Source organism: Lepidochelys kempii, chromosome 1, assembly GCF_965140265.1.
Source record: "Lepidochelys kempii isolate rLepKem1 chromosome 1, rLepKem1.hap2, whole genome shotgun sequence".
Classification (NCBI taxonomy): domain Eukaryota; kingdom Metazoa; phylum Chordata; order Testudines; family Cheloniidae; genus Lepidochelys; species Lepidochelys kempii.
In genome coordinates this window covers 157,124,182-157,148,162 of record NC_133256.1, presented here as the reverse complement: position 1 = coordinate 157,148,162, position 23,981 = coordinate 157,124,182, and the positions used below count along the sequence as shown (strand labels likewise).

Here is a 23,981-nt window from a genome sequence, read left to right as displayed (position 1 = left end):
CCTAATTTTCTTTTAAAGTTATTTTTGCTGTGTGAATGTATTAAACACTGAAGGCATACGTAATATGTGTCTTGTAAAAGCAGATAGTAAGTGGCCTTGAATTAACTGCTCATTTTGCTGATGATTCATAAAAACTTTGTGTGTCCAAGACTTTGATACATTTCCAAAGCACTTCTGAAAATAAAGACTAGGGGTCAAATCCAGCTCCCTGTTAAATCAGTAGGAGCTTTTCCACTGACTTCAATGAGATTTGGATCCGGCCCTAGGGCAGATCACCATTTTTCTGAGCAATCTGTGAGGTTGTATTTTACCTCCCCTATATGAGGTTTGGCAGCATAACGATTAAAGTCACTTGCCAGCTGGTTTCCAAATTGACAAAGGTGAATTTTCATTCCATCACCGAGACTAGTGTCCAACAGACATGAAAACTGCAAAAAAGACAAAGCAAACATAAAAAAATCACAGCAACAACTCAGCCTAGATTACATGAAAATGGAGATTAAAGTTAAATATTGGATGCGACTCTTGAGATCAAAGTCAAGGTACACTCGAGGTAAGCATGCCTTATGGCTACCTTGTACCTACCCGAAAGTTAAACAGACAAATTTGGCTTGCATCTTCCTGTACTGTGTGAAATCTCAGATTTCAGTTACATGTAAATGAGATACTGCTTCCCTTGCTACGTGCCGGCTCTTTGTTGAAAAGAAGAAAGCCAATATACATATTGTGAAATGCTTCCAAAGATGTACCCGCAGAAGGTAGGCTTTTAATAGAGGAATCAGACACAGCATATCCCTTGATGGTTAGACTACACCCAAATGCTGCTCTGAGGCATTGGTCAGCAACACAACAGTTAAATCCTATAGGTTTGTGGTGAGGCGCATGGGGTATAGGAGTTCAAACTACTCCCCTGTTGCACTCACTTGTTATTCAGGTCAGTTTCAGCTCCCTAGAGCCCTTTAAAAGGGTTGGTTGAGGCTTCTCTGCCCTTTTTAAAAAATTCACTATGCAGTTCTTGCGTCTATGTTCTTAGACTGATACAGAACTAGAGAAGTGAGAAGTAATTCAGAACAAAGAGAAACAACAGCTGTCATTCATTCACCTAAAAAAGAATCAAACATGTATCTCATTTTCCTTTGAATATCTTAAGTGAAAAAAATGAATTCTTGATTGGCCAAAGGCAAGTACAATTTTCCATTTTATAATTACCAGATCATGGTAGCACATTTTTTAACCTTGCCTCCTTTGGTTTAATGAAGTCTGTGGTCCTCTCCTGCCATCCACTGATGATGGTGAAGGATTTTTCGAAACATGCTGCACATTTAACTCTAAAACCACTAATCAGTTTGCTGAGACTGTAGCCTTTTTTTTTAAGGTGTTGCTGTCTGTGTATCCTTGCACATAGTATGTCACACCAAGTGTGTCATATATCTAAGGGATAATTTGACCATAATGACAGGTTTCAGAGTAGCAGCTGTGTTAGTCTCTATCTGCAAAAAGAAAAGGAGGACTCCTTTTCCTTTTGACTATAATGTAATCCTGTGTCAATCCCAGTTCTTTCAATTGTGAGTTAGCAATTTTCAAGCTGTTTAATCAGCTTGTTTAATAATGTAACAAATATACACGTCTATCGTACAAAGATTTTCAAACACTGAGGCACTTACCAGGGAATTATAGAGAAAACCTTATTAAACTGATGAAGGCGGGGAAGGGTTGTGCATATTTTTAAAATAGCCATTGGATGAAAAGAATAGAAGTCAAGGCCAGAGGCAAGAACTGAAAACATGCCAGTATGGTATTTAGATGTTTTACACATATACAATATGGTCCTAAAATCATCCTGCAAATTAGACTTTAACCACAACTGCAAAACTGCACATGTAGAGACTAGAAATTCAATTACCTTGTGGAGAATTTCTTTTATCTTTACATATCACTTTTTCTTGCAAGGATTGTCACCTGAACTTTGCATTAATATATATATGTTTTCATTTAAAGGAAAACTGCAGTGATTATTTATTATATAATCTTACTTAGGAAATAAGAATAGTTTAAAAGGAATTTCAAAGCAGTTTCTAGAAATACATCACTGTCTCAGTTCGGTGAATGGTACTGGTATGTCTCTTGGTGTTTGCCATTTTAATAATACATGAGACTGATTAGATCTATTAGAATAACCAAATGAGAAATTAATAAACAATTAAACCATAAAGTAACTTTGAAACTCTGATTCACAATGAGGTCTGAATTCTTTCTGTCCTAATTTGCCACTAAGTATCAAAATGGCAGCTTACTGTTGTTGTTATTCTGACACTTAATATATTTTAATTGAATAATTTATTATTCTTTGTAACTAAATGCAGTCTTTAGTTTTCTTTTATGAACATTTAGTCCTGGTGAAAGTTACTAGAATAGCCATCTTTGAAACCAAAGTATTCGGTGTATCCACAGCACAATATGGGCACTGACAGTTCAAACTCTCTCACATTGGTTTGCCATTGTCTCTCAACTTTGACCCGATCTCCACAGGTGACAGCATAATTCCGATTTCATCCTTTTGCTCTCTGCTGAGATGGCCAGGAAGGGTTTTTGTGATGTGGATAACTATCTGCTGGCAACTTGCCTGAGTCCAGACCTCATTACAAATATATCGTCCTGCAGTCAGCCATCCAATGGTGGTATTAGGTTGGACCAGCTTTGAATCAGTGACTAAAACTTCTGTATACCATTATCAACTACTTGAGCTATCCAGCCCCCCACAAGTGCTTTCTAAAATAAGAAATACTTAGTTTGCTATAATTTTACAAAGAACGGGTATAAAATACTGGGTATTTTGTAACATAACCACAAGAGGCAGCTGTTTAACAGCTCGTAAGTCAGGAAACCACAGCAGCACTTTATATGCCTTTCCCCCTCATAAGCTGGTTATCTTCGTGAGACTGATTCAAGTAGAATGCTATTTTTGGGTAAGGTGCACAAACAATACAAAACCTACTGCTCTCTCTGGAGAGAGATTTTGTGGGCTTCTTGTGTAATTTTGAAACACTGGATATATTTATAGATAGTCATAGATGGTTTGGGTTTACTTGGTCCTGCCTCAGTGCAGGGAGCTGAACCAGATAATCTCTCAAGGTCTCTTCCGGCCAGATATTTCTGTGATTCTACACCATGCTGTGCTATCGTGCTCTATGGCATGTTTTAGTTGTAGCAACATGTGTGTTTAATTTAATAATCCATCAAAAAGCAACAAAGGAGACTCTGCTAAACTATCTTCAAGGCGGTCTCTGAATTTATGTGCAAAATTCCATTTTGCCGATTTCAGAGCCAATCATTTACAACACCGTGAAATATCTGAGTCAAACTAAGGTATGTTTTCAGCAAAATACAAGTGGATCTGGGCTAGATCTCTCTTAATAATGGAGAATGGAGCATACTTGAAAAATCACCAAATATTTCTTTCTGTCAATTTAGTTAACAAAGAAATCTGACGATAGCTGTGTATTGGAGAATGTAGCTTGAATGTGCACAGATCTAGGAGAAGAATAAACTTCTTGTACTCTGATCCCTGGAAAGGAAGTATAAAAATAGCCACTGATTTGAATTTCCTGCTCTGCAGTTTTTAGCTAGTACCACCCAAGTCAATTTTTAATTCCTGTAGCACTCTGTATTATCTATCTTGCTGTTTTTTCTTTACATGAGACATGTAGGTGCCAAAAAGCATACATGCACATCATCCCAAATCCTACTTGCCTTTCACATCTGAAAGGGGCTGAATGCAACCGGAAGAGACCATTGTTCTTTTTTGTTAAATACAGTAATTTCTGAGTACCAATGAAGAGATGATAGAAAGTAATTGCTGTTAATATAAAATACTATATAAGAGTCCATGGGATGGGGTACATGATTCTGTGGAGCAGGAATTTGAAATCAAGTTTCAAAAGTTTAGTGAATCAGTGCTATCTTCAGGTTCGCAGTTCTTCTCTCTGAAAATAAAAAACATGTTTGCATCTTTTAAAATATTCCTCTTACTGCTTCATGAAATGATTCTAAAGTCACATGATTTCTTTAATCCATATAGCACAGTAAATGACTGCTGAAATTACCTCTAATTCTAGATTGTAGCAAGAACTCTTCAGAAAAATATGCCCTGCACTGAAAGAAGGTACAGAGTAGCTCCCATTCTATTTACTGAGAATCAGAAGAAACACCTTTCTGCTCACCAAATCTCATTGATACTTTTGAATGCTTTAATCCAGAAGTTCTCAGCCTTGCTGGGGACTGAAGGTGGGGGACAGAACAACTGAGGATAAGTGTGGGAGCACTGGTGCTGTATGAGGAGGCTGAAAGGCACATTAGTCGGGCTGATGGAAGTACTGTGTATGGGTGCAGGTGGTTGGTACTAGGTACTAGGCAGGGTTTTGGTTTTATTGCTGGGGTGGGGACACATCTCACTAATTCAAGTTTAATTGGCAATGTGTAATATTCCTCAGGGTGTAACTCATTCAGGTTAATAATAGATCAGTTACATTCTGACAAGGCCTGACGTGGTTTCATTTCCTCCCCATTGGGATATGTCATTAATAGGGGTGAGGGTGTGGGGTGGAAAACCTCATCTAAATGTTGAGAAAATACCTTATTAAACATCACCAACTGACTTTCCTCAGGTATTATAGGGTTATAAAAAGTAATTTCATTATGACTACAGCAGACAGAGGTTTAGCAAAGCCTTTGTGTGCTTCTAGAAGTCTGAGACCAAGTTTGACTGTGTCTAAATGAAGTTTTGCATTATAAAACGGAATGTACATGCAAATGCCACATCCCTAGACAGTGCACGGCTTCCAGCCTTGCCCTGTTTAGCTCTTTAAGGGTATCATCTGTGTGACAACTTGGGGAATCTATGTGCAACTTATTAATTCTGGTTGATTTTATGAAATTGCTGTATCATTGGATCCCGTGGTGTATGTAGAATCCACCATCTGCCATCAGGGCTGTAGCACTTCTCTCCCAGGCCAGGGACAAGGTAGGTGGCTAAAGCTTGATGATCCCGCATTCAAACGGGAGCCCTTAGGAGAATGGATTGGATGAAGCGATGAAAGGGGGGTGGTCACTGAGAGCACAGGAGAGACAAGCTATCCACTCTCAAGCGTTGAGGTTTGTGGTGCCCAGTACAGCCCACTGTACAGCTATAGCATGGTCAGTGCAGATGGACTGAGGGAATTTAGCTGCTAAAATCTGAGGTCTCTATTCAGCACGTGTGCACTGTGATTTTTCTAAAGCTAAACTATGATTTGGCCAAATTTGGGCAGAATTTCATAAGGATAGTAAAAGACATATCCCTGACACAGAGGCCACTCCCCTGCAAATTTCAAGTTCCTTCTCTAAAGCATGGGGGTGATCTGGCAGTTCAAAGAAAAGGTCACCAGAATTTTTTAACTTGAGCAAAACAATCATTTTCCCCCCTAGCTTTGTTCTTGGAAGTGGTTGAACTATTTTGGCTCAAACGTTCCAAAAAATTCGGCCTGAGGCAGACACCCAGCATGGATAATTTCAACTCAGGCAATCAGAGATTGGCAAAGTTATAAATGACTGAAAAACAAGATCTTATCATGGAGAGTGTTGGGCAACCTTAACCGTAGGCAGTGCTACCATCCCCACCAATAATATATCAACCAATCCCTGGGCACAATGATCTCAGATTTAAACAAAGTCCAGAAACTGGTAATCCACATTGTAAGAAATTATAAAAGTGAAATATATACTTTATTGCTAAAGTTTTTTTTTTTTTGAGAAATAAAACATCACATCATCGGCTACCACTAGCAATTGCCTGGTAGTCATCCTAAGTGGTCACCCCCTCCTTTCTCTTTGTGTCTCCCAGACACAACTAAAATGTTGACTGCCCCAGTAAGGTAACTGCCCTGCTTGTATAGGCATTGTTGGAGTCCTCTCATTCTAACCAATGGACCTGCTTGAAGTAAGAGCAAAATCTGATTATCAGACAAAAGATGGGAGGGGAAAAACAAACCTCCATTTGTTCATGTATCCAGTCAAGAAATGAGGTGGTACGGCTGTAGACTCCTGGTTTATTTACTTCTGCACAGCCCATCCCAAAGCTGGTAGTTCCTACCAGCTTCCAGGTGTTCATATCTTTACAGGCTAAGGGTCCCCCGCTATCTCCCTGAAGGACCAAAGAAATAAAACAAATAGCATCTCCAAAAAAGAAACAATTAGAGGAGCTATTTATTTTGGAGTATAGCAAATAAGGCTCGTTAAAAGAGTTTCTTAATTCCTCTCCCTTCTGAATCTTATGAAAAACATACACTACAGGGACTTTGATTTTCACAGACAAGTGGCTTTTCTATAGGGTAGACAAGTACACGTGAAATTACATCCCTCTTTGCTGTGAAAAAGTGTTATCTGTCATTTCTCATTCATATGTGCAAAGATGTAGTAGGTGTTAGAGCTGGTAGGGAATCTTCCATGGGAATGATTTTCTCACAGAAAATACAGTTTCCATGAAATCAAAATTTTCCTGTGGAAATTTTGTATTTTGTTGAAAGTTTTCATTAGGAAAAGCAAAATGACATATTTTGTTTTTGGTTGGTTCAAGAGTTGTTGAACAAACCCAATGTTGAACAATCTTCATTTAGAGTCAGTTCAACATTAAACTGCATTTCCCTACTGTGATGCGTTGCCTCATGGGAATTGTCATTCAGGCCCCCATTCTGTCCTATGGGCTGACCTCCCTGACTGGACCACATCTCCTATGATGCAACAGTGTTCTCACTGAGTGGCATGGTGCATAATGGGAGTCGCATGAGAAATGTAGTCAGGCCAGGGAGCTTTGCCCATGGAGAAGAATGGAGGCATCTGGCAACTTGAACTACAACTCCCATAAGAAAATGCACCATAATAGGGAAATGTAGTTTAATGTTGAAATGACTTGAAACAAAGTATTTTGGGTCAGTTCAACAAACCAAACTAAAACATTTCTATCTGGGAACGCTGAAATGTTGAAATGTTTTGTTTTGATGTGGGTCACTATCGGCCCATGATTTTCTCACTGTTTAATGGTTTGAGAAGTAGAAGCCCTGAATTTAAATCCCCAAATTGGGGTCTTTATCAGGTTGGAACAAAAATTACTTGAAGATTCTTTGGGATAGATGGATAAAGAGTCTACTTAGAGTTACACAGGGATTGGGTATCTGCTTTTCCTAACTGTTCATGGGAAATCCACAAATATCAATTTACATGTGGGTATGCTGAGGTGCAAGAGAACCCATCACGAATGATTCACTACTGGAAATGCCATCCATGAAGTTGCATTGCTACACCTGCCAACCAGGGCTGCCTGACCCCGTGACTCTGAAGTACTGCTTCTCAGGGTAGCATTTCCTTTGTTTATTATGGTCACGTCTAGGAACTAACCAAGATTGAAGCCCCATTCTGCCATTAACTGTATGAACACAGAATAATAGATGTGACTAGTCAAATTCCTGATCGACAGTGCTACTAGTATGTCCATGGTTATGACAATACTTGAAGGCATTCTAACTATCCCATATCTATTAAGCCCATCTCTCTTTCTATTTAACTCAACACTGTCAGCAGTTCCAGAGGGTACTCTTTACGTCAGGGGATGCCACTTCCAAACATGAATATTCAATGCAAACAGCAGGGCTAGTAAACTGGTACATTTTATCCCTCTCCCTTGCCCTTCATTTGTGAGCTTCTTAGGGCAGAGCAGTATTACTAGTATTTCTCTATATTTAGACAGCACACACTAGTATATTGTGGGAGCTCATCATCATCACTAGGACAAATCCCAAAGGGATGTAGCCTCCTTGCAGATGAAGGGCCATCCAGGTCAAACTCTAGCTAGGTCCTTAAGATGGCCTGGCTGGATATTCAGTTTATGTCCACCACTGGTGATCTTACTGTGCCAACAAAGCTTTTGGTAACCCTATGATCACTGGCCACATAGTGGCACTCTTTGGTAAAGACTCTTTGTAATTCATTGGTTTTGTGGGTGCTACCATAAAACAAATAATTAATGACTTTTGATCACTAATCTGGGCTGGATTTGAGACAGTGATCATAGAATCATAGAATCGTAGAATATCAGGGTTGGAAGGGACCTCAGGAGGTCATCTAGTCCAACCCCCTGCTCAAAGCAGGACCGATCCCCGACTAAATCATCCCAGATAGGGCTTTGTCAAGCCTGACCTTAAAAACTTCTAGGAAAGGAGATTCTACCACCTCCCTAGGTAACGCATTCCAGTGTTTCACCACCCTTGTAGTGAAAAAGTTTTTCCTAATATCCAACCTAAATCTCCCCCACTGTAACTTGAGACCATTACTCCTTGTTCTGTCATCTGCTACCACTGAGAACAGTCTAGAGCCATCCTCTTTGGAACCCCCTTTCAGGTAGTTGAAAGCGGCTATCAAATCCCCCCTCATTCTTCTCTTCTGAAGACTAAACATCCCCAGTTCCCTCAGCCTCTCCTCATAAGTCATGTGTTCCAGTCCCCTAATAATTTTTGTTGCCCTCTGCTGGACTCTTTCCAATTTTTCCACATCCTTCTTGAAGTGTGGGGCCCAAAACTGGACACCAGATGAGACCTCACCAATGTCGAATAGAGGGGAACGATCACGTCCCTCGATCTGCTGGCAATGCCCCTACTTATACATCCCAAAATACCATTGGCCTTCTTGGCAAAAAGGACACACTGTTGACTCATATTCAACTTCTCGTCCACTGTAACCCTTAGGTCCTTTTCTGCAGAACTGCTGCCGAGCCATTCAGTCCCTAGTCTGTAGCGGTGCATTGGATGCACCTCGTCCTTGTTGAACCTCATCAGATTTCTTTTGGCCCAATCCTCCAATTTGTCTAGGTCCCTCTGTATCCTATCCCTACCCTCCAGTGTATCTACCACTCCTCCCAGTTTAGTGTCATCTGCAAACTTGCTGAGAGTGCAAACCACACCATCCTCCAGATCATTTATGAAGATATTGAACAAAACCGGCCGCGGACCAACCCTTGGGGCACTCCACTTGATACCGGCTGCCAACTAGACATGGAGCCATTGATCACTACCCGTTGAGCCCGACAATCTAACCAGCTTTCTATCCACCTTATAGTCCATTCATCCAGCCCATACTTCTTTAACTTGCTGGCAAGAATACTGAGGGATACCGTGTCAAAAGCTTTGCTGAAGTCAAGTAACAACACGTCCACTGCTTTCCCTTCATCCACAGAGCCAGTTATCTCGTCATAGAAGGCAATTAGATTAGTCAGGCATGACTTGCCCTTCGTGAATCCATGCTGACTGTTCCTGATCAATTTCCTCTCCTCTAAGTGCTTCAGAATTGATTCCTTGAGGACCTGCTCCATGATTTTTCCAGGGACTGAGGTGAGGCTGACTGGCCTGTAGTTACCGGGATCCTCCTTCTTCCCTTTTTTAAAGATGGGCACTACATTAGCCTTTTTCCAGTCATCTGGGATCTCCCCCGATTACCATGAGTTTTCAAAGATAATGGCCAATGGCTCTGCAATCACAGCCGCCAACTCCTTTAGTACTCGCAGATGCAACGCATCCGGCCCCATGGACTTGTGCTTGTCCAGCTTTTCTAAATACTCCCGAACCACTTCTTTCTCCACAGAGGGCTGGTCACCTTCTCCCCATGCTATGCTGCCCAGTGCAGCAGTCTGGGAGCTTACCTTGTTCGTGAAGACAGAGGCAAAGAAAGCATTGAGTACATTAGCTTTTTCCACATCCTCTGTCATTAGGTTGCCTCCCTCATTCAGTAAGGGGCCCACACTTTCCTTGACTTTTTTCTTGTTGCTAACATACCTGAAGAAACCCTTCTTGTTACTCTTAACGTCTCTTGCTAGCTGCAACTCCAGGTGTGATTTGGCCTTCCTGATTTCACTCCTTGAAGCCCGAGCAATATTTTTATACTCATCCCTGGTCATTTGTCCAATCTTCCACTTCTTGTAAGCTTCTTTTTTGTATTTAAGATTTGTATTTGTGATTTATAGATATTGTGAAACACTCCATAGTTCATTACCAATCCTCTGAGTTATCTAGTTTTAGTTTTTCCAAATCTAGTTCTCTTCCAGATTTACACATTTCCATTTCTCACTTGAGTCAGTCAGCAAAGTGAAAGGCTCTTGTTGCTGTATGTTAACCATGGAGTTTCTGCACCTTGCAGCTCTTATGAGCTGTTTTAAGTGAGAACTCTTCACCTTGCCAGTGGTTGTGAGCAGGGCACAGAGTGGATGGCACCGTGCTTAAGCACATCAGAGAAGTTTGAAAATATCTTAAGTACATTTTTCTTTAGAACTGTAAATTTACCTTCTGCTCTAGCTGGTAAAGTACACAGATTAAAAGAAGGAAGGGAGCCATACTTTCTGAATGCAAACAGTCACAGTATCTCGTATACACACATAATAAAAATCTGCAAATATTTCCTGAGAAAAAGGCAGGGAGTTGTCTCCTGATAATGTATTACTCTTATTTTTACAACCAGTGTTAACCAATACAATTGTAGTTAAGAAACTTCCATACCTGGCAGGTGTCCACACCTCCCTTTAAAAAACCTGCACAAAGCATTGAAGAGGTTATGATTCCCCCATAGACGTCCCTGTGGTTGCAAACCTTATTAGAAATCAAAGGAACACCAGCAAAATTCATGGTCTCTGAAGTATCACCTGTTTAAAAACATAAATAATGCTCTTCTTTTTAAAGTCCTACAGTTTTTACAGTGCTATTATTTCCTTGAAACCAATGTCCTATAGTAAAGAACAAAAGTTTAAGGATATGAAGAATTAGCAAGGCAAGGATAAAAGAATATGGTTTAAGCTTAACATGATGATATGCAAACAGGAAATCTAGACATCCTGCCACTTGCCTACATTACCCACTAATGAGCCACAGCATATAGCTGTGAAAGTTGTGCATTATGTAGTTCTACAAACTTGACAGCTGATGGTGATATAAAGAACTTTAGAGCTAGTCAAACTATTCATTACAAACAATACTTGTTAATTCAGCCCTCTGTTTAGTTGGCAGATTATTTGAAAATAAGCCTAATTTTCTTTGAGTATATTCATAATTTGTAACTATTGACCAAATTGTTTGGATAAATGGTTTCCACAATAGGTGTTGTTCACAAACTATGCTTTGACTGTTTGCTGTTCACGTTGTATGGTTGGTTGCCTCTCTCTCTTCCTTTGATTTTCTGAAGGCACCTCTCGCCTTGGCTTTACCTAGGTCCCATAGTGTTTCTGCTCTCTGACTGAATTATTGAAACGTTTTAAAGAGGTGACTAACGAACAGTAAGTGCCCTTCCAGTGTGAGTATTCAAAAACGTTCACTTTCATGGAGTGATTCATCCAGTGGTTGATGAATGTGATGACCCCTATGATTCAGAGTAAAGTGAACTCTTGTTACACATGTTTTCTTTGTTATCCAGCCAGCTCTAAAGTACATCAATGTAGACAATGTACATTGGATCCTTGGAATCATGCTATACTTCCTCTACTTGAGGTTAGAAACAAAGAAACCAATCAAATTAGGTAAATTAATAATACTCTGGGTGGTATTTGGTAGAGACGAAATTTAGCCCTGTGCACAGCCCTACTTTGAGGCTTTAAGTGGTGCATCTGCTTTTTTTGGACCCGCTGCACAGGGGTGAATTTGACCCTAAATTATTCCTATATTTAGGAATAGCTTTGCTTTCCAGATTTTTCTGACGATTTAATGCTGTAACTGCAACTGCCAAACACTGTACTTATTCCACATGACTTTTTTTAGTGCATATCATTTACAGTGGACATTAAAAATACCCACCTCCTTCTTCTGTGGCTCCCCATCCTGATATCCAGCACATTTTCCCTTCTGGAAAATGTTCACCAAAATTAGGCAGACAAATTGGTTCTATCAGGCCTATTTAAAAAAAAAAAAACAATTGCTCTTAAAACATGCAGAGGAAGACCTACATGGGGGTGGGGTGGTACTTGTATTCATATGTGTATTATTCCATATATCTGATTCTGATCTCCTTGGTAAAATGCTTTGAGATTTACTGATGAAAAGTGCTATTTAAGTACTATTATTATTACATATAAAATAATTGAGTCAGAGCCTCAGCTAGCGTAAATCAATTTACGCTCACTGGGGATATGTCTTGAAATGTTTAAAACAAGAAAGTGTAACTTCAGAAAAGCTGTAGCTGCACTAAATGTGTATTTGATAGGAACCGCTCTAAAGCTGCTATAATGCCAGATCTGGAAGGTTGTTTTTTTTTAAACTATCACTCAGTCTTTACCTCAATGAGAGTTTTATGCCTGAGTAAGGGCTTCAAGGTTTGCCTCGAGGTAAACATGTAATGAAAATCAATCCATCTAAAAAATAGAATAGTCTCCTCCCACACGCAAAATCCAAAACTGCATCTAAAAACAGTATATACCATTTTACTTGCTAAAGTACATACTTAGTAACCTATGTATAAGTCATGGGAGCACACCACTGCCCTCTACTGACTAGACTGTCGGGGCTCTGCAAGTGCTTTTATCTTTCTTCAGTCAGCTGAATATATAGGCTTAGGATTTGGGGCATTGAATGTTGTGCGATTTATTTGATGCACTTTACCAGTGAGTGTGGTATCACCGTATGTCTGCAGCTGCAGATCGCGACGTGTTTAAAGAAACTGGCAGTAAGAAAGGAAAGTTTTCATCGTACAAATACTAGTAGCACTCAGGGGCTCACAAACAGTTCAGTTCTCCAGCTTGAATTTGTCTCTGTGCAAAGCATCCGGCCACAAGTGTGTAGCCTTCCAAGTTCCCTTTAGATACATTCCAGCTGTTCTGATCATATTGTGAATACATTTCGGAGATGGTCATGTACTGCAGAATGCTTATAATCTTGATACTATCCTAAACTTTTTTTTTAAATACAGTAGTTGAGATTTTGAAAAAAACCTGAAGCTTAATTTTTATTTAACAGCAGAGTAGATATGGTTTCTAAAGAAGAGCCAATTGGGGAACTAGAAAATATGGAGCTGAGAAGCGACAACATTTGTAGAACTACCCCCATGAAGAAAGGCATCATCTTTGGGGAGATATTTATAGAGTATTTGAAAACAGCACGATGCTCTTTTTACCAATGGTTCTGTATTTTGGTTCACCAGCCATGTCAGTTGAAGTTGGCAGCCTGATCTGAAAGTTAGAGTGATGTTTGTTTTGTTTTTAATTTAAATGCATCACTTTATTTTCATTGTCTCGACTTTTATTTGAAATGTTAATACTCTTGAAAGGTGCCAGATTCAAAGGCTCGGGCACTGCCCACCTCCATATATTCACAGACATTAGCGGGGGCACAGGCAGGCCGGGCACAGGGAAATTAGCAGGGGCACAGGCAGCATAAACTTCACACTTTAGTCTCACCTCTGAGCTGGAAGGGTGAGAGGCTAGCTCATTTCTACCAGGGATGGAAAAACTAGTTTGGAAGAATAAGAATAAATGGTTCAGATAAGTAGCTTCCTCTCTCTGTGTGATTTCCAGCAGCCCACATAGCTTTGATATTCATGTGTTAAAATGGTGACCACTGTAAGTAGTATATAAATGGACTGGCAATATTTTAAAGACTAGTTTGTGTCTTTTAATGATATTCATTTCCATGTGAATTCGATAGATTAAGTACAGGATATCTCCTAGTGTTAGATATTTTGGGACTAGTCCATCTGTACTGTGAGCCTGACCCAAAACCCACTGAAATCAGTGGGACTTTCTCCCTTAATTTCAATGGGCATTGAGTCATAGCATATGAGATGATAAAGTATGAGCAGACAGCTCTGCTTTGCAACTGCTTTGAAGTAGACAGGAGTCTGCCCTTCAAAGTTCAGATCCAGTTTGGATCCAAATCAGAATTTCTCCAGAAGTCTGGCTCGGGGTTCCTGTTATAAGGCCCATTATAGACATACGCCTGAGCTGCAATGTTTGAATGTGGATTGGATCTGAACTGCCCCAAAACTCATTGCGGGTTCCCCATTGAAGGTGACAGGAGTTTTGCACTGACTTCCAGAGGAGCCAGGGTTTCTCCCCAGTGTTCTGATTCAAGCCCATCTGTGCTTCAGAAGCTTTTCTGGTCTGTATCACTAGAAATTACCCCGCACTTTTAATTTAAAAAAAGAGAAAAAAACAAAGGGGAAAAAATTACCATTGAGAGCAAGTGGTGCTGCCAGCTTCATCAGCGCAATATCATTCCCCATCGCTTTGGGTTTATAATTTCTATGGTATATAATTTTTTCCACTGAATATGGATTAACTGAAGTGCCTGGTTGAGTCACAAAGCCCGCCTGCACGCTCCATGAGCTAGGCAAGTACAAACTGAAACAAAGAGGCAGGAGGGAGAAAACTTTTATAAATGTCAAGTTTTAAAATTGGCGACTGCGCCTGCATGCCAAATTAATAGCTATAGGACTCGGAATATTTATACTCTACACTACTTTTCTAGCTATCTGTTAATATCTGCCATGTTTTAAACGTCACTTCATAAATAAACATACATACAGTCATAGGCATTGACTCCATGCTCCAGCTCTGGAGCACCCACTGGCACCCCCCCATTCAAATCTTCCCCCCTCCCCTCAGCACCTCCCGCCTGCTGTGATCAGCTGTTCAGCGGCGTGCAGGAGGCCCTGTAGGGAGGGTAAGGAGCAAGGGGGGCACACTCAGGGGAGGGGACAGAATGAGGCTGGTGGAGCGGGGGTGGGAAGAGGCAGGTGGGGCAGGGGTAGGAAAGGACAGGGGTTTGGGGGAAGGGGTGGAGTAGGGGCAGGGCCTGGGGTGTGGCCGAACATCCCCGGCAACTTAGAAAGACGGCACGTCTGCGTCCAGTGACTAGCTGAGTACACATACATGTATATGTGTATATATAGATATATATCTCAAATTACGCTAATGCTCTAAAGGCTGTGCTGCCTCCCTATCAGTTTGATGCAGTTTAAGATCTTGATTTTCTCTATAAACACTTATGTGGTTTTGCATCCTGCCTACTTGAAAAACCACCTCTCTCCCTGTGTGACACCAGAGTGGTTGAGATAGTCACTAGATTTATTTAATAGGGCTAGTAGCATGGCATTTTCAGTGGACAGACCTGCATTCTGGAACTCACTTCTGTCACTAGTTCACCACTATTCATTTCTGCTGATCTTCAGGGCATGCGGTAATTTCAATCTCTTCTAGGATTTAGCCTGTGATGCTAATCATGTGTTAGCTAGATTGCTGGATGGGGGCTCAGGAGATGTGTGTTCAGTTCCTGGCTCTACTACGGATTCTCTGTGAAATATTGAACAAGTCACAAATCCTTAACCTGTGAGTTCCTAGAAGTAAGGATGGGAGCCTTCCGATGCTGGCATGCAAACAAGATCTCTCATTGGGAGACTATTCTCATTACACATAAGGAAGGGGAACAGGTTTAATATTACTCTAAGAAGAAAAATCTAAGCAAGTCTTTACCCATTTACAGTTTTCACACTAGACTGTAAGCAGTCCTACAATTAACTGATTTTGGACAAGCTAAAATGGTCTCATAAAATAATTTGGAGATTGTGAATATAAGAATCGTCAGGTACAAATTCCTCCTAAATTATTAAGTCTTATGCAATATGGTCAAAATGTTCAAACTTGAGTGCCTAAAGTCAGGCACCTAAATGAATACTTAGGCTTGGTTTTTCAAACTTACTAAAGATGACCTCACTGTTCAGAAGAACATGATTTCATGCATGTTCAGAATCTCAGAAAATCAGGCCACTTATTTTAGGATTGATTTGATACCTAATTTCAGGTGTCCCAGGTTAGCAATTTTGGCCTACGGCCTGATTTGTTCAGAGGTACTGTGCACCCACAGTTCTCATTTACATCCAAAGGAGATTGAGTGTTCAGATCCTCTGAAAATAAGGCCCAATTTCCCAGATGTGACCTCAGATTTTGATGTCACAACAGTTAGACCATTATTAGTGTATGCATTTTTTCAACAGTTGCCCTCTTTATACAGTAACACGTGAGATACTTTCATTAGAGGAAGTAAAATAAGGATAACACTTTGCTCCTGTGCAGAACTGTTCTTCAAAGTCATTTGTCGTTCTGTTTCCTTTATCCTTCCCCTGCATGAAAGCAACTATCCACAAGGTAAGTAGATAAGATACTTACTCATAAACACAGTGGGCTGCTGTGACAATCCACCATGGGGTGATGATGGATCCTCCACACAGATGGAATCCTTGAAATTGAAGGCTGACCTGCCATGGCCATTGCCAGGGCAATGATGCATTTCCACCGACTATACGGGAGGAGTACCTGGACCTAGTACCACACTCTGCATGGATGGGAGAGTATTATAAACATGGTAAGCCAAATCCTATCTGTGTGAAACACAACTTTATTCCTTACTTTTTGAATTCCAGCTGTTCTCAGTCCCTTCCATGTCAGACAGTCTTCACAGTAGATGTTCCCCATCCTCCAACTGAAGGCGGACCATGTCTTGGCTCTGAGCCTGGGATTAGGACCACACCTCAGGAAGAACTCCCCAGAATTCTGTGCCTCCAAGCAGTACACACAGCAGGCTCCAGGGCTCCCTTTGGAGCAGAGCTTTCACAGGATTTTTAAAAAGATTTTAACTAAATGTCTCTCAGTAGTTTCTTTTCTCCATCATTGGCTTCAAGGTTGTTCTCCTCAAAACTGCTAAACTCAAAAAAACCCAGAACAGACAAACAACACCCCCCCACACACACACTTTCCCCATTCCTTTGGCTTTCTCTCCCCTCAGAATGGTAGACATCCAGCAGGCCACAGGAGCTCAGCTCCCAGTTGGTCTGTGGGTGAGGTCCAGGTTAAGACAGTGGAACAGACCACCGTGAAACCAGTTTCAAGCTCTCCTAAGGGCAAGGTCCCCACCAAGACAGTAGAGCAGGCCACATCAAAGCTCCTTTCACTGAGACCAGACCAAAGACTGTGTTGTAGAGCACTGTGGGTAAAGTTCAAAGTCCCCACTGCCTCTGCCTCAGGTATTGGACCCCTGTTCCCACAACTTGCAGATGAAGCAGGAAAGTTTCACTGGAACCTCCTGAATTTCAAGGGAATGCAAGGCTCCCGCATCACAACCAGGAAGAAAGAAACGCCTGCTCACAGACAGGTCTATGCCCAGGTGATCGAGAAGGCCACAAAGTATCCTCCCTTCCCACAAGTTGCCTGCAACCTTTCTGATACCAATGAGTAATTTCTCTCCAATGGCTCTGGCTCACCCCTCCATTCTTCTTGGTCAGTCAGCCCCCACTCAGCCCAGACCCAGCATCAAGGTATGGAATGATGTGATTCAGATTAGAGCTGGTTGGGAATTTTTTGATGGAAACACTTTTAGTCAAAAAGCACCAACTTATTGAAACCAAAACTGTTTGCAAGAAAGACTTGGTTTTGACAATTTTTTCAAATAAAAAAGAATGTTGAAATTTTTTTTTTAAATTGTCAGTGTTCCATTTGGGCATTTTCTAAATGAAAAAAAAATCTAGTTTTCTGGTTAGAGATGACTTTTTTGTAATTTAAACTAACTATAGTAAAATACATTAAAATGGTTTCATTCTGGTTTTGATATTTTGAAGTTATAGAAACAAAATGTTTCACTTGACCTGCCCCGGAATTCTTTTTGGGAATTAGATATTTCAGCCTAATTTGCAACTGGAACATCTTTTGATATCTCAAATTTTTTCACAGAACAGGAAAACAGTTCCCCATCCAGCTCTAATTCAAATCTCCTTACATGTGAAATGGACCTACCTCCTCTCCTTTTCCAGCCTCCAGGGGTTCCATAAGCAACAATAAAGTGGATATGATTTTCCTAAGGGAGACATGTGGGATACATGCCTGCAGACTGTCCTTTCAATCTCCCTGGTAACGCACTCTCCCCTCACAGGCTCCCTCCCCCTTGGTCTCAGGGGTTTGGCTGAGGGACTGGTGAAGGATATTGCTCACAATCAGGAGAGAGTCTCCCCTCTAGATCCTCTAAAGAGAAGGAGAAATCTCTACAGATGGGACTTTGAGCAACATATCTCAGATTCTTAGCTAAGCATGCAGAATTAATCACAAAGGGGTGTTTATCTTCATAGGTGCTTCTATTTTTAGAAAATGAAACCAAAGGGGGAAAAAAGCCTTGAAAAGTTGAAGAGCTTATAATTCTTCCTCACCTAGCTTATGAGGGTGTGATTAAGGTGAAGTGGGAATTCCCTAACAAGACATACCTATACCTAAGGACTAAAAGATCTTCATAACTCTGCTTGTTAGGCCTGCTTCAGTTTCTTAGTAAAGGGCATTGTCATATCATCTGAGAGATTAGTCCTGCCAAACCCACAGAAAGGAGAATAAGATCATCACTCAGTCTAAACTTGGATACAAAAGCCTCATATTGGCTACAGTTTCTTATTATGAAGATCATGTTCAACTGGGAGGCCATCTTGAGCCTGCACAAAACAAAACAGGAAGAAAAACATGAGAAAATTGCAGGCTAACACTGATAGTCTTCCAAATATTTTGTTGGTAAGCACTTTGGGGAGCATGAAGACAAAGCAGCCACTGAGGCATTAGACAAGGGAATAAGTTCCACCCTACTTCCAGTGAGAATTTCTGAACTACCTTGTCTAGGCAGGTGTTCCCTTTGAACCTGCTGCTCCTCCAGGTTCCAGTGTAGTGATTACCCATTAGGAGGATGCCATTGCTGCCTTTCCTGAGACCAATGCTGGGAGTCTATGGAAAAGTATCAAACCCCAAAAGCTTCTTTTGGGGCTCTCAAGTCTGAGCAGATTTATCCCTCTCTCACCCCATGAGGGGTGCTTCAGGGTGGGCCCTCATCTGGGAGTGAACCACTTCACAAAGCAAGTGCTGGAGTCAGGAAAGGATATCCAACAGAACATACTCTTATTCCCCAAACTCAGGTTTATTCTTTTCCGCAAAGTAAATTAAAATATATCAACATTATCAACGAGACCATCTGTAATATCAGAAGATGAAGGTGCAATAGTTTATCTCCTATGCATTGGAACAATAGTGTTAGCCAATACGTATATGTTATGTTGACCAAATTATATTACGTTTTTCCCACAATACTGTTCACTTCTGCTCACTCACGTCAAGATATATGTCCCACAGCTTTGGGAAAGCCAGCTTTAGGCTCTGAAAAATATGAAATCTATCAAAGACAAAATATATTCATTCTGTGTCCTGGTAGAAGTTGGTAGTTACTTTCACAGATAACTGGATTAAATTAATTAAAAACTGGCTAACTGACGGATCTCAACATTTAATTGTAAACAGGAAATCATCATCAATTGGATGTGTTTCCAGTGGGGTCCCACAGGAATCGGTTCTTCACCCTGTGCTCTTTAACATCTTTATCAATGACCTGGACGAAAACATAAAATCATCACTGGTAGAGTTTACAGATGACACAAAAATTGGGGGAGTGGTTAATAATGATTGATTCAGAGCAATCTGGATTGCTTGATAAACTGGGCACAAGCAAACTGTGTATTTTAATACAGCTAACCGTAAATGTATATATCGGGGGACAAAAAAGCCCAGGATGAAGCCCAGGATGCTTATAGGATGAAGGACTCACTGGTAAGCAGTGATTCTGAAAAAAGATTTGAGGGTCCTGATGAATAATCAGCTGAACATGAGCTCCCCATGTGATGCTGTGGCCAAAGAGCTAATGTGATCATGGGATGCATAAACAGGGGAATATGGAGTATGAATAGAGAAGTTATTTTACCTCTATTTGGCATTGGTGTGACTGCTGCTGGAATACTGTGTCCAGTTCTGGTGCCTTCAGTTCGAGAAATATGTTGATAAGTTGGAGAGAGTTCAAAGAAGAGCCACAAGAATGATTAAAGGATTAGAAACCATACCATATAGTGATAGACTCAAAGAGCTCAATCTATTGAATTTAACAAATAGAAGGTTAAGGGGTTTGATTACTTGATTACCATCTATAAGTATCTACATAGGGAACAAATATTTAATGGGATCTTCAATCTAGCGGAGAAAAGTATAGCACGGTCCAATGTCTGGAAGTAGAAGCTAGGCAAATTTATACTGGAAAGAATGTGTAAATTTTTAACAGTGAGAGTAACTAACCATTGAAACAGTTTACAAAGTATTGGGGTGGCTTCTACATCACTGATGATTTCTAAATCAAAATTGGATGTTTATCTAAAAGATCTGCTCTAGGAACTATTTTGGAAAATTCTTTAGCCTGCATTATACAGAAGGTCAGACTAGGTGATCTCAGTGGTTCCTTCTGGCCTTGCAATGTAGTATCCAAAACAGAGATAAGGAAAGGTACGTGGTACCAGAAAAATAAGAAAACAAACTAATTCGTAAATTTTAGTCTTGGGTGATATACAGAGTGCTTTTAGCTCATAACAGCTATGATATAAATAATAGGTAGGTTTGGGGGACATATTTTGGAGCACACCTTCTGTGTAAGGGGTACTGAATGCTGGGAGAACTGCTACCCAAAAGGGCTGATAACATATTAACTCTTTCCTTTCTGTATTGTACTGCTTTGTCTTTATAAACCCCAGATGGTGCTCCATCCTCCTAATTGGCCATTAGGCTACTGCGACAGTGGCTGGAGCCCTGGACCCTTTAAATTGCTGCCGGAGCCCCAGGCAGTGCGGAAGGGCTGGCTGGAAAGGCTGACCACCAGCTCATCCCTTTTACCCGAGCCTCTGCCCCTTCTGCCTGAGGCCCTGCCACTTCCAGGGGCCCAGAGCCAGGCCCCCATAGAGGTAACATAAAAATTTATGTTATTTTCACCCCTGGCCTAGAGGGAGTCAGGTCTGATGAATCAGAACCAGCAAAGGAAAGGAGAGCTTCTTGGGAGAGAGTCTGCATGGATCAGAAAGTTCTGCAGATCCTGGGAAGTGGGAGGAGTTGGTTAGAAGGCCAGTGGAGGGGCTACTTTGCTGACTGTCCCATGCTAGGGAGCCAGTGGTGGGAGGCTGAAAAGGGCTGAAAGCTAGAAGCCAGTGTAGGGGCTAGCCTCTGACCTGCCTGAGCCAGAAAGCCAAGGCCAGAGAACCATGAAGTGGCTTGAAGGCTGAGAGCATTTGGTGGGGGGGGGAAGGAAGGGGGCGGTACCTGCTGGCTCTCAGAGCCAGAGAGCTGAAGATGGAGGGAGAGAGGTCTTAAGAGTGAGGAAGAGGTGTGGTGATGGATGCCAGAGCTGTACTGAGCGCTGGAGTGTAGTGAATGATTCTAGGATGTAGTGAAAGATGCTGAGGTTGTTTGTGATGTACTGTTGAGACTATGATTATGGGACACGGGTAATGGTTTCTATGCACAGGGCTTTTGTTTGTAATTAACCCACCCCACAAGGGCTATCTTTATACTCAGATAGACTGGTTGTGAATTAGTGGGGACTCTGATGGAGGGGAAACTGAGGCAGGTGTATGGCATGGCATGGCATGCTGGCAGAAGGTGCTCCAATCAGGACCACCCTAGCACACTGCCCCACTTCATGAAACTTAGAGAGAATCATAGATAGTTGCATTTGCTGAATAGTGGAGCCTATTTTAAGAACAGAGCTGTTTGGCTTTAGAAGAAGAAAAGGGAGGACAGATGGTATGTTCATTGTTAGACAGCTGGTGGAAAAGTAGCTGGAGGGAAATGTCAAGCATAGTTGGACAATCCTTGATTTGGAGAAAGCATTTGAAAAAGTACCATACCTAGGAGACTGCTGGTGCCCCTGCTACAATTTGGGGTACTGGAAGATCTTAGGGTACCAGAGGATTTTGTCCAGATGGCAGTGGATTTGTAGGATGGTTCCATGACAAAAGTGCAGACACCTTTCAGTGTAATAGAGGGTTTCAAAGTGAAGGCTGGACTACACCAGAGATCACTGCTTTCTTCATTACTATTCATAATTATGATGTACTTCATAAGTAAGCAAATTCAAGAGGAAGGTGGTATAAAGTTGATCTATGCAAACAATATTGTGCTAATGGCCAGTAGTGAAGACAATTTGGTCGAAGTGACTGATGCTTGGAACAGGGAACAGAGAAAATGTGACCTCAAAATGAGTAGAGAAACAACTGAAGTCATGTGGACAACTTGCGGAGAACCAAGACAGATGAATATAACATGAAGAGCCAAGGCCTAAATCAGATTTCTGCATTTAAGTATCTTGGGGGCTCTTTAACAGCAAATGGAGAGATCAACAGAGAACTGCAAGCAAGGATGCTGAATGTGGGGGAAGTCTGATGCAGGATAAGTGAAGTGATTTATAATAAACAGATGCTCAGACTACTTAAGGGACAACAATACAAAACCTGGGGAAGAGCAGATCGTCTGTACAGATCAGAGACATGGGTGACCAAAAAGAGGCACTTGAGAAGACCTGACACCATTGAAATGAGATATTTGAGGGCAGTGAGAGGAGGACATTGCTGGACCATGAATAAAATGATGTAATTAGGAGCGCAACCAAGGTCTGCGATATCAGAGAAGTTGCCATAGAGGAATGGAATGAGATGGTATCAGCATGTACAAAGAATGGATGAAGGGAATCCCATTAGGGAGGCATTTGAGAGTAGAATTCATAGGTGGAAAACAAGAGAAGAGCCAAGAAAATGGTTGAAACACTGTGTACAGGAAGATGCAGTGAATATGGAATGAATGTTTGACCAGCAAGCTTGGAAAAGACTGGTATGGCAACCTGACCCTAGCTAGCTGGGAAAAGGGGAGAAAATATCTAGACTCCTCTATGACTTGGGTAGGATGTGGCTGAAGGAGAAGACATTTCTTGTTCTATGGACCATCACACACCCTCCTTCATTTGCAGCAGATAGTTCTTCGGGAACATGAGGTGTATATATAACTGTTGAAAGGGGAGAGAACTTTCAGCATTATTGAGAGAAGTAGCCTTATTCTTGTCTTGGGGAGAAGTTGTGTCTCTCTTTCTCAGAATTCTATGCCAAGAAGGAAAGTCAGGGTTGGCTGGCTCAACAAGACACACTTAAAACCAATGGAATTCAATCTAGACCATCTGGCATATCACAGGCCAGGTGTGAAGCCTAATGATGAACCTATTTGCATCCAAGACCAGCTCGAAAACCAAAAGAGGTACTACATGAGGAAGAGACATTCAAAAACAGAGGCTATGGTCCCCTTATCTCAGAAGTAGACTAAAAGGCCTCCTTTATGTCTTTCCACCCCCTGCCACTAAGAGTAAAGATGGTAAAGGAGATGATGAAGGTATAAGCCACTATGAAAATAATCACCACCTCATTAACCCTCAGGTCCTGGTTCTCAGACCTGATTTAAATGTAACTGAAACCTCTTCTCAAACTGCCAACACATGCACAAACAAAACACAGTGCAAACAGGACCTAACTTAAACTAAAATCCAGTCCTGCCTAACTCATCAGCAGAAAGGAAGGAGCTACAGTCATTCTAAGAAGGTAATGAACATCCTTCTACCGTCTTGGTGGAAATTCTGTCTGATGTCTATGCATCACTTGGGATTTAGATGTTGGTGTTACAAGGGACACACATCAGGGCAAAGCCAGCTGAAGCAAAGGACTTTCTAGTCTTTTTACAATATGACCTGACCATGAGGCTCAAGAACAATGCTTTTTGGAAAGACAAGTTAGTGACTGCAGGCATATTGCCCTGTAAGAAACCCATGAGAATCTCGTATTACTGTCACATAACTGATTCTTGAAGACTAACTATTCTTATCAGTTCTCTGGCAATATGCAGATTCGTGTCATGATCTTAATCTATGTACTATACATCCTAATTGAAACCATATTTCAGCTTCACAGTTGGTATGTCTCTTCCTTTTGTCACTGAAAATATCTTTTGGCTATTTGCCATCTCTTTGACAGGAGATTTTGGAGCTTGGTGTGCTCTCAATGAAACA

At 41.2% G+C, this 23,981-nt stretch overlaps 1 protein-coding gene across 3 annotated transcripts in view; it reads right to left on the bottom strand.

Annotated features, from left to right (window-relative positions):
* Positions 1 to 1,601: 1,601 nt before the first annotated feature.
* TMPRSS3 (transmembrane serine protease 3) overlaps positions 1,602 to 23,981 on the bottom strand; it is a 73,500-nt gene continuing 51,120 nt past the window's right edge. For 2 of the 3 annotated variants that reach the window (XM_073359813.1, XM_073359817.1), the window contains 6 exons: positions 16,217 to 16,382; positions 14,223 to 14,392; positions 11,856 to 11,951; positions 10,572 to 10,714; positions 6,026 to 6,178; positions 1,602 to 3,983 (listed from right to left, as the gene is read on the bottom strand). In XM_073359813.1, the coding sequence (XP_073215914.1) occupies positions 3,963 to 3,983; positions 6,026 to 6,178; positions 10,572 to 10,714; positions 11,856 to 11,951; positions 14,223 to 14,392; positions 16,217 to 16,382 (749 nt within the window). In that variant the 3' untranslated portion in view covers positions 1,602 to 3,962. The remainder of the gene's footprint in view (positions 3,984 to 6,025; positions 6,179 to 10,571; positions 10,715 to 11,855; positions 11,952 to 14,222; positions 14,393 to 16,216; positions 16,383 to 23,981) is intronic. The other variant, XM_073359827.1, reaches the window with a different exon arrangement.